The 13,520-nt window shown below is 37.4% G+C and overlaps 1 protein-coding gene across 9 annotated transcripts in view; it reads left to right on the top strand.

The window, feature by feature from the left end:
• The window catches only part of SLC4A10 (solute carrier family 4 member 10), a 312,233-nt gene that overhangs the window by 204,537 nt on the left and 94,176 nt on the right, over positions 1-13,520 (top strand). For all 9 annotated transcript variants that reach the window (XM_067741735.1, XM_067741734.1, XM_067741740.1 and 6 more), the window contains 2 exons: positions 4,615-4,761; positions 13,331-13,431. In XM_067741735.1, the coding sequence (XP_067597836.1) occupies positions 4,615-4,761; positions 13,331-13,431 (248 nt within the window). The remainder of the gene's footprint in view (positions 1-4,614; positions 4,762-13,330; positions 13,432-13,520) is intronic.

Below are 13,520 nucleotides of genomic sequence, written 5' to 3'. Positions count from 1 at the left end.
ATTCAAGTTCATTGGGAACATTTCCCTTTACTAGGTACACCTAACTTTTGGAGTTCTGTATTCATGACAGTTTTCTGTGAATCAGATTTCTCTGTATTGAATTCCCCTTCTTTTAAATGCTTGTACTATAAAATTTCCTTTGGAAAAATTTGTTGAAAAGGGGTAATAAATTCACACACATGAACATTTTAAAACCTCATACTCTGAAGAAAATTTGTTATTTAGTGACATTTAGAATGTATTTATTAATATTCCCCTTGTAGCATATGTGTTGCCAAAGTGATCACCATTGTAAATATCACTGCAGGTCTTGTTTGGGGCAAAATACTTTTAAGGTCTCAAAAAAAACCAAATACAATGTCAGTTTATCTGAATAGTATACATGACACCAAAAGCCATGCAACGTCTATCAACTCTCTTTATAATTGCCTAAATGTAGATGTTTTTAACCTGGGAGTCTTTTAACCATTAGAGGAGCTGAAGATTTCAAGAGGCCTGTGATCGCTGATACAGCCCACAAATTTTTCTATGTACAAAAATTTGTGTGTAGTTTTCTTGGACTGGAAAAAGCTTTCATCAGCTTCTCAAAGAGATATACGTCTCAGAAATGTAAGATCATAAAAATAAACATAAAAAGTAGTATCATATAACTGGTTTCTTGGATTCTACAACATGTTATGAAAATCTGTTTTTATTATTTTATTGTTTTTATTGTAAAAGAAGAGCATATGCAAAAATCACAGACGGGACATAAATTCAAAAGTCAGTAGTAAATAACAAAGAGATTATACATTTCTAGAATATCATCCAAATAATTTAATAATGTATTTATTGAAATACATGGCTTCTGATACTTGAAATCTTTGAAAAGAGCTAATTAGTATTACATATAACTTTTCCTAGTTTTATGAAATCTGAAAATTTGAACTTGTGTTTGGGGTTCAATATTAATTCTTCTATTATATCTGTTCAAATTATGTTTACTGTTTTATATGAATTAGTTATTGATATTTACACATAGGAAACCAAAAGCTAGAAGAAAAACATTTTTTTCATCTGTTTCAGAAAGAACCAACTTAATGAGTGTATCAGTTTCCTATGCATAAAAAATTACCACAAACTGGGTAATTAAAACAAAAGTAATTTATTTTTTCATACTTTGGGAGGCCAGAAGTCTGAAGTCAAAATGTCAGCAGGGCTACCTTCTCTCTGGAGCCTCTAGGGGAAAGTCTTGCCCTGTCTCTCCAGCTTCTGGTGGCTCCTGTCATGCCATGGCTTGTAGCAGCAAAATTCCAGTCTCTGCCTTTGTCTTCACATGGCCTTCTCCCCTGTGTTTCTGTGTGTCTTCTCCTTTTCTGTCTCTTTATGTTTCTTATAAGGACACATGTCATTAGATGTAGGGCCCACCCTAATCCAGGATGATCTCATCTTGAGATCCTTAATTACATCTGCGAAGACCCTTATTCCAAATAAGATCACTTTCTGAAGTTCAGGTGGACACATATTTTGAGAAGACACTACTTAGCCTACTATAAAGAGTAACATATTCTGTTGAGGAAATCTGGGAGAAGACAGGAGAGTGACAAAAGGGCTTCATGAGTTCCACAAACCTGTTCTAGTAGAACTCTCTATGAGAAGGCACTGACAGTATCTTTACTTTTAGTGTTTCCATATTGATTAATATTTTGCAATTTTTACAGTATTGAAAAATAAATGACACTGTGTCATAATTTAACTACTGTCACTTTCATGCACATATGTTTCATGGTATATTATGTTTCCACATCTAAGACATTAAGATATTACATTGAGATATCTCTGGGGCATGGGACATCTTATGTGGTGAGAGGAGCATATTGTGCATAAATACTCAAGTTATCTCTCTTCCTAACACTTCCTTTCCCCAATTAGGAGTCAAGATTTTCTGGAAAGAAAAGAGTCAATTCCAAAGTTATTGACTAATCAAGTAGACATAGAACAACAGAGAAACATGCATGGTTTTAAAATTTTAGATTTAGAATGAGAGCAGAGAAAGGACTTCCATCTATTTCCTTGGTAAATGAGAACTACCTAATTTGAGAACAAGCATCAGCTCTTGAATGAAGGTTCAAACATGAATCCTTTAGACTTGAAAGTTTAGAGCTTAGCTTTGGGGCAATTTGTTTAACTCTCTGTGAGCAGTGGGATAGAGAAGCAGAAACTCAGCCAGAAAGTTACTCCAAAAATGAGAGCTGTTAATTATAATAGGACATTTAAATTAAATTATGATAGTACATTCATTGAATATTAAAAAAAATGTTTAAATACTCTTAAAAGAGAAAAAAAGTTTTTATTGTTCAAAGCCCAGGTGGAGAAATTGTTCTGCTTATATAACTGCTTTGAAATACATTGAACAATTATACTCATTAAGAATAAAATTCAATATGTTGATTCTGGGCTTCCCTGGTGGCACAGTGGTTGAGAGTCCGCCTGCTGATGCAGGGGACATGGGTTCGTGCCCCGGTCTGGGAAGATCCCACATGCCGTGGAGCGGCTGGACCCGTGAGCCATGGCCGCTGAGCCTGCGCGTCCAGAGCCTGTGCTCTGCAACGGGAGAGGCCACAACAGTGAGAGGCCCAAGTACCGCAAAAAAAAAAAAAAAAAAAAAAGTTGATTCTTACAGTTTACTTTAGTTAAGAAAATGGTGAATTGTATTGCCCTATTAAGCTGTAAATTCCATGAGAGCAGTTACCATTTAATATTCATTTTTGTTCCCTGATTTTGTCAGGTGCTCAAATAAATATTTGTTGACTAAGCTCTGTTTGTTCTTTTCCTGTCTGTACCAGGAACTTCTTGTAGGTAGACTGTCTTTTCCTTTTGTATCTTCAAACTTAAGGTAGTGTCTGGCCCTCAGTCAGGGTTCAGTAAATTTTTGTTTAAACGAATTAATGACTGAATGTTCTAGTCATCCTAGCAACACCTTATCTTGAGTCAGTGTAATCTATTTTCTTCCTTCCTGTTGAGCATTACTAGAAAGAAATCATATGATTTTGTTTATTGGTGCTACTACCAATTTATTAATCCTTTTATATAGTCTTAAAAATTATTAAGCATTCCAAAGAGCTTTTGTTTATATAGATAAGTATGCTGATATTTATCATAAGAGAACTGAAAACTGAGAATTTTAAAATGTATATTTGTGAACTTATTTTAAAATAATAGTAAAGTCATTGTATATTAACATAAATAACATAGTTTTATAAAAACAAAGGCCAAAGCAAAATCAAGGGATTATTTTTCTTTTTCTTGTTTTGGATTTTTGCACCAACAATTTTCTCTATCACCTAGCTCTTAAGTCAACACTGACTTGTTCTGTTCAATTAGCAAACATGCCCAACATATAGTAGCTACTTAAGAAATACATATGAAATAAAAGTCCAGGTTTTTCCCATCCTTAAAATTTCTTACTCCTTAACATAGCATGTACCACTGAAATGTTGAATGAATCTGAATCTCAACAGTTTTGAAAGACTGATCTCTACTTGGTCCTGAATATCATAACTTCATTTATCTCAGTGTGTTACAGTATGATTTTTGTCACCACCACTCTACTGAAACTGCTTTCTGTAAGGTCACCATTTACGAAATATACTATCCTGTGTTCAGTACTTATGTCACTTGATCTCTTACTGGCATTTGACATTATTGAACACCTCTTTTTTTTTTTCTCTCTCTTGAAGAACAGCAAAAATTATGTGCTTTGTTTTGACACTAAATCTTTGAGGTTTGTGTTATTGCTTACCCTGAGGTAATAAATATACCCTTCTATATTCTGTCCAATGAGTTTAATACTTTAACTCTCATATTTAAGTTTTTAATACCTAGAATTGCTTTTTGTGTGGGATGTGGGTAAAGATCCAATTTCACTTTTATATAATTACTTGGCTTATAATCATTTATTGATTAGTCCATCATTTATTCAATGGTTAGCATTAGTTTATGCCACGGTATAAATGTTGTTAAAATTTCTAATATGTTCTATAAATTTTTATCTCTATTTTAAAGCAAGGGCTTTTTTCAGGAAGTTTGATTTACACATATTTAAACAATGTTTGCCAAACTTGAATCATCCATTCTAGTTTAATGAGCTTCTGTCTATCCTCCTTTCCCTTCTCTCTCTTTTTTTTTTTTTTTTTACGGTACGCAGGCCTCTCACTGTTGTGGCCTCTCCCATTGCGGAGCACAGGCTCCGGACGCGCAGGCTCAGCAGCCATGGCTCACGGGCCCAGCTGCTCCGCGGCATGTGGGATCTTCCCGGACCGGGGCATGAACCCGTGTCCCCTGCATCGGCAGGCGGACTCTCAACCACTGCGCCACCAGGGAAGCCCCTCCTTTCCCTTTTCTTACTCTTGCCACCAGAAATTTCAACATTCACCTAGCATTCTAAGAAAAAATAAGTGTGTGCGATCATAGGATAAACTAAGCTATAATATTTTACACTAAAAACTTCTTTAGTTAGAGCTTCTTATTCAAATTGTTATAATCACATGTGAGATAACTGGGAGATGAAAACAAAGAACACATTAAGATTTTATAATTGTTTTTTATCTATAAATGATTATTTTCCTTCTTTAGGTATTTCATGATGTTGCTTACAAAGCTAAAGATCGTAACGACTTGGTATCAGGAATTGATGAATTTCTGGATCAGGTTACTGTTCTCCCTCCTGGAGAATGGGATCCAAGCATTCGAATAGAGCCTCCCAAAAATGTTCCTTCCCAGGTATGTATATACGAAAATACTCTTAAGACTACCATCATTTTGTTGTGTTTTTAATATATGTACTAAAATAGTATAACCAATCCAAAGATTCAAATGCTTTAAATGATAACTTCTGTGATACTGTGATTTATAATATGAAACATGTATCTGGTCTTTGTCCCTATTTCTGGCAGAGAGCTCCTGAAATGCTTGGAATTTTCTAAGTGATGAAAGCAACAAAGATGTCTTTTGTTATGTTAATGAGGTTACTCCCTGGAAGTTACCTCCAGGGAGGTGAGAGGGGCTAGAGTTTGAGTTCAATCACCAATGGCCATTGGTTTAATCGATCATGTCTGTGTAATGAATCCTCCACAAAACCCCAAAGGGACAGTGTTCAGGGGGCTTCGGGGTTGGTGAACACATAGAGATTGGGAAGATTGGTGTGCCTGGAGAGGGTATGGAAGTTCCTTGACCTTTCCCCATGCCTTGTCCTATGCATCTCTTCCATCTGGCTGTTCCTGAGTTATATCCTTTTATAATAAAACTGGTGATCAAGTAAATAAAATGTTTCTCTGACTTCTATGAGCCACTCTAGCAAATTAGTTGAACCTGAGAAGGGATTCATGGGAACCCTCAGATTTATAGCCAGTTGATCAGAAGCACCAGCAACAACCTGAAATGGGGTCTGATTGGTGGGCAGTCTTGCAGGACTGAGCCCTCTACCTGTGGAAACTGATGCTATCTCTGGGTAAATAGTGTCAGAAATGAGTTAAATTTCCCACCACATTTGAATTGGTACCAGAACCTAATAAATCTCTAAAAAGGCAGGGATATGAAGTTGTAAGATCTTCCTTCTTCCTATTCAACACAGATTTGGTGTATTGATGATATTCTACTAAATGACAGTCTCATATGCCTAGAAAGATTTTAGACCCACCTTAACACATACTATACTGGAGGAAAATTGAAATTTTAATAAAAATAGAAAATATGCTTGAGAAAAAGCTCATTACCGTCTTTCCATATTCTGATACATCACTTTGAAATTGGCAAGTGTTAGGAAAATTCAAAGGCATGGTTTAGTCATATTGCATGGAAAACTCCCTGTTTCTGCTAATCACGTTTATGATTTGAAGAATTTTTTTAAATAATTCTTTTGTTTCTATTACTTTTGTGTGGGCATATGGTGTGAAAATTGTAAAAATTCTCCCTATAAAAATCGAATGTGCATTTTACTTGTTATACAATGCAGAAAGATAGAAATAAAGACCATTGCTGTTGTTTGGGGTGAGATTCTTATTGCAGGCATGTCTTTGTTGAGAGTGGTGGCCAAATGTCTTAAGCCCACTCATATTGCCATCTCTATTCCTGTTGAATCTGCCTCCTCCAACTCTCTCTGCTGTCATCTACCCAAGCCTTGCCTTTGGCTCTTGTCCCTGTGGAGTTCAGCTGCCTTAGTAGTTGACTGTGCTGCCTTAGTTGAAGCAACAGATGGCCTAATTGACCCAGCTCTAGACATAGAAGCTTTTCTGGTTAGCCAGAGGTGGGTAAATGAGCAGGTGTACTACTTAACCATTTCAGGTGATCTACTACTAAAATAAAGTAAGTTGCTTAAAGAGTAATTTTAACGGTTTAAATGGTCTTATTTTTGTACTTGCATACACCTTTGCACTTACAGTATTAGCAAAGGCAGTATAATGCTTCTTGAAGTAATAAGAAAGAATCTCTTTAATTGATGTTATTTGGAAAAATTTAGTGAAAATACTAATATGTTGAATATGAGACCTTAAAATTCACTTGTTAACACCAATTTGCTTTTCAAACATTAAAACTAAAGTCAAGCATTTTTTTAAAAATTTATTTTATTTTTGGCTGCGTTGGGTCTTCATTGCTGCGTGCGGGCTTTCTCTAGTTGCGGCAAGCAGGGGCTACTCTTCGTTGCGGTGCGCTGGCTTCTCATTGCAGTGGCTTCTCTTGTTGCAGAGCATGGGCTCTAGACACGTGGACTTCAGTAGTTGTGGCACATGGGCTCAGTAGTTGTGGCTCACAGGCTCAGTAGTTGTGGCGCATGGGCTTAGTCGCTCCGCGGCATGTGGGATCTTCCTGGACCAGGGCTTGAACCCCTGTCCCCTGCATTGGCAGGCAGATTCTTTACCACTGCACCACTACGGAAGCCCTAAAGTCAAGCATTTTTGAAGCACCTTCCCTTTGAGAAATGATGTTTCTGAGGCAAGTGGAGGCATGGGAGCTTTGTATTTTCAAAATTAATTTTATGAGACTTTAAAACCAGGATTAATTGTTGGATTCTGGGTATTGAGAGGCAGTAGTAGAAAGAACATTGAATTAAGAATCAAGGCACCTGGGTTCTGCTATTATCTATTTGTATGATCTTAAACAGATGCCATAACCTTTCTGTACTGGTGTTCTATATCAGTGTGTCCAACAGAACTTTCTGCAATGATAGAAATGTTCTATATCTATGCTATCTAATAAGCCAAGCCACTCCTGAGCACTAGAAATTTGGCTACTGCAACTGAGGAACTGAATTTTTAATTTTAATTAACTTAAATTTAAATAGCCATGTGTAGTTAGTTACTATAATGCTAGACAACACAATTTTATATAATGAGTTTGAATTAGATACACTCTGTGTTTCTTTACATTAGTATTTTTTAAATGTATGTTGGAATTGAATAATAGATACTATGAAACTATGTTTTCTTTGATTAAAATGAATTGAAATAAATTAAGCACTCTGACTTCTATTCATTCAAATAATATTTTCCTCCATGGGATAACCTCCATGGTTTTTATTCTTCCAGAATGTGCGAATCACAGTATTTTTAAATACTTTTTACTTGCAGTTAAGAGAAGAATAAACAGTCACCTCAAGGGATACCCTTGAAAATACTGTTAGAACATTGTGCCAGTCATTATAATCACTCCCTTGTGTATACCCTCAACTTCCTTGCTTTTCTCTCATGCCATTTACTTGCTTGTCAAAACCACAACACTGTGTGAGTTCATTTCTTTGGTCTATACCTCCATTGATGCAGCTGAGAGTGGCTGAAGGAAAACATACAACTACATTGACTAATCTCATATAATTCATGACCACATACCTCAGGTAGGCCCTTTGTATCACAAGTTCATTATACTCTACTTCCCAAGTTCAATCCATTCTCTACATTATTATCTCACACCTGTTTTCTCTCCTCAAACCTTCAGCACATGCTTTCTGACTTTCAGATGTTGACTTGCTTCCTACTTCCCTAAGAAAATTAAAATAATCAAAAGAGAACTTCTGTAGGTTCCCCAAACCATATTTGTCTACTGCCAGCACCTACATTCTCTGCCTTCCCATATATTACTATTGATGAATTATCCAAAGTCAGCCTTCTATCTGTGCAGTAGATCCCATCTCTTCACACCTACTCAAAAACATTACTCCCCAATCCTCCTCTTTCTCCCCTATATCATCAGGTCTTTTCTTCTGTATTATATCATTTTTATTAGCAAACAACATTGTTAATTTGTGAATCTTAAAAAAAAGAATTCTCAATGCCACTATCACTGCCAGCTACTCTTCCATTTCTTTGTTCCCTTCTATAACCCAATGCAACAGAAAAGTTCTCTGTACTATCTGCCTCCAATTCCTCTCCTCCAATTCTCTCATTTTTTAATTGAAATATAGTTGAAGTACAATATTACGTTAGTTTCAGGCATACAACATAGTGATTCGATATTTAAATATATTACGAAGTGATCACCACAGTAAGTCTAATAACTATCTGTCCCCATATAAAATTATTACAGTGTTATTGACAACATTCTTATGCTGTGTAATACATCCCCATGACCTATTTACTTTCTAACTAGAAGTTTGTACCTCTTAATTCCCTTCACCTATTTCACCCATCCCCACACCTCCTCCCCTCTGGCAACCACCCATTGTTCTCTGTGTCTATGCCTGTTTTTGTTTTGTTTGTTTGTTTGCTTTGTTTTCTAGATTCCACATATCAATGGGATTGTATGAGGATTTGTCTTTGTGTGACTTATTTCACTTACCGTAATATCCTCTAGGTCCGTGCATGTTGTTGCAAATGGCAAGATTTCATTCTTTTTTATCCTTCAATTCTCTCTTGAACCTACCTCCATAGGGCATTTGCCCCCATCACTTTACTAAAATTTACTTACATGAAGGTCGCCAAAGACCTTCACAATGCTAAATTCCAAGGTCAATTTTCAGTCTATATTTTATTTAGCCTATCAATCAGCAGCCTTTGACAGAATTGATGACTCCCTTTTCCTTGATATATTTTCTTTTCTTTGACTCCTGAAACCCCACACTCTTGGTTTTCTTTATACCTCACTGGTGACTCCTCAGTTTCATTTGCTGGTTGCCCCTCTTCTCTCTGATTTCTTTATATTGAAGTGATGCAGGGCTCAGTCCTTAGTGGTCTTCTCTCCTCTACACTCATTCTCTTGGTAATATCATCCAATCTTATAGCTTTAAATCCTCTCCCAAATTTATTTTTCACCTTGCACTTGCAAGTTACTTATCCAAATGCCTATCTTGTGTCTCTACTTGGGTGTCTTTTAGATATCTAAAATTCAACATGCCAAAGTTGGAACTGAATTATAGATTGCATTATTTCTGTACCTATATACATCTTTGCATTTATATTATAAAAGGCAATATAATGTTTCCTGAAGAATATAAGAAACTCTGATCTTTTCTCAAAATCTGTTCCATCTGTACCTTCCCATCTCAATAAGTGTTAACTCCATACTTACAATTGACCAAAACAGAAACTTTTATTCTTCTCTCTTATACCTGACTTCAATTCTGCCAGGAAATACTCTTGGCATTGCCTTCAATATTTATCCAGAATTATACGATTTCTCGCTGTTGCCACTGCCACCCCCCTAGTTCAAGCTACCACCATCTTTCTCCTGGATTACTGAAATAGCCTCCTAACCAGTCTCCTTGTTTCTACCCTTGGCCCCTAGAATCTGTTCTCAACGCAGCAGCCAGAGTGTTAGGTCATGCTACTCCTTTCCTTAAAATCCTGCAAAAGCGCCTCATTTCATTGAGAATAAAAGCCAAATACTTACCATGTTCTACTAAACCTATAGAGTCTGGCTTCCCTTCACCTCTCAGTCGTCTCCTGTCTCTTTCTTGCTCACTCCTCTCCTTGGCCTCCCGCCTCCTTGTTCTTCAAACCCTGCAGCCACACTCCTGCCTTAAGTCTATCCCACTGGCTGTTCTTTGCCTGGCTGTTCCCCAGTTATTCTATGGCTAATTCTCTTGACTCCCTCAAGTTTTTCTCAAATGACACTCCATTTGTAATTCCCAGTTCCTCCTCCCTATACCTCACACCCCCGCCTTAGTCTGCTCTAAATTTTTACTTTTCCATAGTTTTTATTTCTTTATTTTTTCTTTATTATATATTCTGCATTTGAAAAAAACCATTTGATATCATATCTCTCTCTAGAATCTGGCATGTACATAATGCTACATGAATATGGACATCTCAAGGATCTTATTAAATCCACCAAACCTCTCTCAATCCCCAAAAGGAAGAAGCAGATCTGTTCAACGTTTCTTTCTAATAATTCACGTTGGCGATATCAGAAGAAACTTGGAAACAAATTTTATTTATTTATTTACTTATTTATTAAAAGAAATTTTTTAAGACATCTTTTTAAAAAATTTATTTATGTTTTATTTATTTTTGGCTGCGTTGGGTCTTTGTTGCTGCACTCAGGCTTTCTCTTGTTGCGGCGAGTGGGGGCTACTCTTCGTTGCAGTGCACAGGCTTCACATTGCGGTGGCTTCTCTTGTTGCGGAGCACGGGCTCTAGGCACGCGGGCTTCAGTAGTTGTGGTTCGCGGGCTCTAGAGCGCAGGCTCAATAGTTGTGGCTCACGGGCTTAGTTGCTCCGCGGCATATGGGATCTTCCAGGACCAGAGCTCCAAACTGTGTCCCCTGCATTGGCAGGCGGATTCTTAACCACTGCACCACCAGGGAAGCCCTATTTTTAATTTTTATTGAAATATAGTTGATTTCAAACTTGTGTTAGTTTCAGATGTATAACAAAGTGATTCAGTTATTTATATATATACACACACACACACACACATATATATATATATTCTTTTTTAGATTCTTTTCCATTATAGGTTATTACAAGATATTGAGTATAGTTCCCTGTGCTATACAGTGGGTCCTTGTTGGTTATCCATTTTATATATAGTAGTGTATATATTTTAATCCCAAACTCTCCCTGGTTTTTAATCTTTTTAACACACTATAGAATTAATTTACTTACATTTTTACTTGTTTACTGTTTGCCTTCCCCATTAGAACATAAGCTCCACAGGCCTGATTTGTCCCCAGGTATACAGTGGTGCAGCCTAGAACCTGACACAAATTGCCTCCCAATAAGTGTTTGTTGACTGAATTAATAAATTGTTTAATTTGCCTAGTCAAATATCTACTCACCTATTGATTTTACTTAAAACGTCTGGGGACTTCCCTAGCAGTACAGTTGTTAGGACTCGGCACATTCACTGCCATGCCCAGGTTCGATCCCTGGTCGGTGAACTAAGATCCTTCAGGCTGCGCGACTTGGCCAAAAAAAAAAAAAAAAGTCTGAGAAACAAACAAACAAAAATTTCCTGTATTTTCCTCGGAATATTCATTGGTACTATACATACACAATTCTTTTTTCAAAAACCTTTTTGCCTTACTAGAAGATGACCACTCCTTGAGAAATTGTTACTTTAGAATGACAAATATCTTTCATGGCTTATCACTTGCCTTATCAGTGTATAGCTCTTCCCACTGTAAAACAATGAATTAATTTATGCAGTCAGAGATAATTCCCCAGAAGAACAAATATCACTTGCCTTCCGAGGCTTGCTAAGAAATCTCTCCCTAGGTGATTATTGGGTATTGAGAGTACTGAGGGCCACTATCACAGCCCTTTACTGTTGTATGATAGTTAATTTACCTGTAAAGGCCATTCCTTCACCAGTTGACGGACATACTCTCTTTTATCTTTGAACTTCAATTCATTGTATCTATTTATATACCCAGGAAATTGCAAAATATTAAGCAATGAACTTTCCTATATTTTGTGCGTTTCAAAATGTATTTTTTGTCATGTTTTAAATCTGTACCATTTTATCTAAATGTCCCATTGTAATAAGATCATTTGATAATTCACACTTGTTCACGTTTACACTAAACACAAAGAACATGTTTACATGTTTACACTATTTTGGAATGGCAGTCAAGTAAAAAGTTTAATTTCACCATTAAAAATTTTTTTATTGTCCTTTAAAGCACTTTTGGGCTTCCCTGGTGGCGCAGTGGTTGAGAGTCCGCCTGCCGATGCAGGGGACACGGGTTCGTGCTCCGGTCCGGGAAGATCCCACATGCCGCGGAGCGGCTGGGCCCGTGAGCCATGGCCGCTGAGCCTGCGCGTCCGCAGCCTGTTGCTCCACAACGGGAGAGGCCACAACAGTGAGAGGCCCGTGTACCGCAAAAAAAAAAAAAAAAATTTATTGTCCTTTTAAGCACTTTTGAACACATTGGGGTGCTCCAAGATCACCAGTAGGTAGGATTTTCTGATTTTTTTTTTTTTTGCACGGTAGAGGGCCTCTCACTGCTGCAGCCTCCCCCGTTGCGGAGCACAGGCTCCAGACGCGCAGGCTGAGCGGCCATGGCTCACGAGCCCAGCCGCTCCGCGGCATGTGGGATCTTCCCAGACCGGGGCACGAACCCGTGTCCCCTGCATCAGCAGGCGGACTCTCAACCACTGCGCCACCAGGGAAGCCCGATTTTCTGATTTTTTAAACTCTCTGTCACTGACAAAAGTGGGCGGAATAGACCTATGGGGAAACAGCACTTACATAACCTCAGTTAATTTGTCATTGGCTCAATTAGAAGCTTCCTTTTGCAATAGTCTTTTGGATCGCTTTGTGTTGGAAAGAAGCTTGGGTAGGAGGATCTGAGCCAGGATCAGAGAGGGAAATATATTTTAAAAATAGCTAATGATAACAGTTAATGCTTATTGAACAGTTGAACTAGGCCAGGGATATAACACCACTAACACCTCTTCACCTCGACCTATCTTAAACCTGGTCTCGCTCTGTCCCCATTTCTTACTTTATTTTCTTTGTATCTCTATCTCTACCTGACATTGTAAGTTTATTGTTTGTCTCCACTAACATAATGCTTTTTCTTGCTCACCTTTACATCTATAGCATCCCATAAAAATGAATGGCACACACTAGGAACTCAATAATTAGTTGAAAGAATGAATTAATGTTCATCACCTTATTTCATTCTCTCAACCACACTGATAGGTACTGTTATTATCACCAGTAAAAGGAGGAGGGAACTTAGGCTTTAGGTGGCTAGATAACTTTCTAGAGGTCATATAAAAAACAAGTAACAGAGCCTGGGTTCTTAGCCACTCTGCATATTATTGCCTCAAGGGAAAAAAAATTGTTTTTGTTATTTACAACTAGCACCTGAAATTCAAAAACAAAAACAAAACAAAAAAACTTCCCGCAGGAGAAGAGGAAGATTCCTGCTGTACCAAATGGAACAGCAGCTCATGGGGAAGCCGAGCCCCACGGAGGACATAGTGGACCTGAACTCCAGCGAACTGGAAGGTTAGTGAAAAGCCCTTGTATGGGACTTCAAAGACCGAATGATATATACCTTTTTTGTGTGTCGGGAATTGCTGTTTTGAGAACTAATT

This window comes from Pseudorca crassidens, chromosome 6 (assembly GCF_039906515.1).
Source record: "Pseudorca crassidens isolate mPseCra1 chromosome 6, mPseCra1.hap1, whole genome shotgun sequence".
NCBI lineage: Eukaryota > Metazoa > Chordata > Mammalia > Artiodactyla > Delphinidae > Pseudorca > Pseudorca crassidens.
Note: the sequence above shows the minus strand (reverse complement) of the source record. Positions and strands in the feature narration are given on the sequence as shown.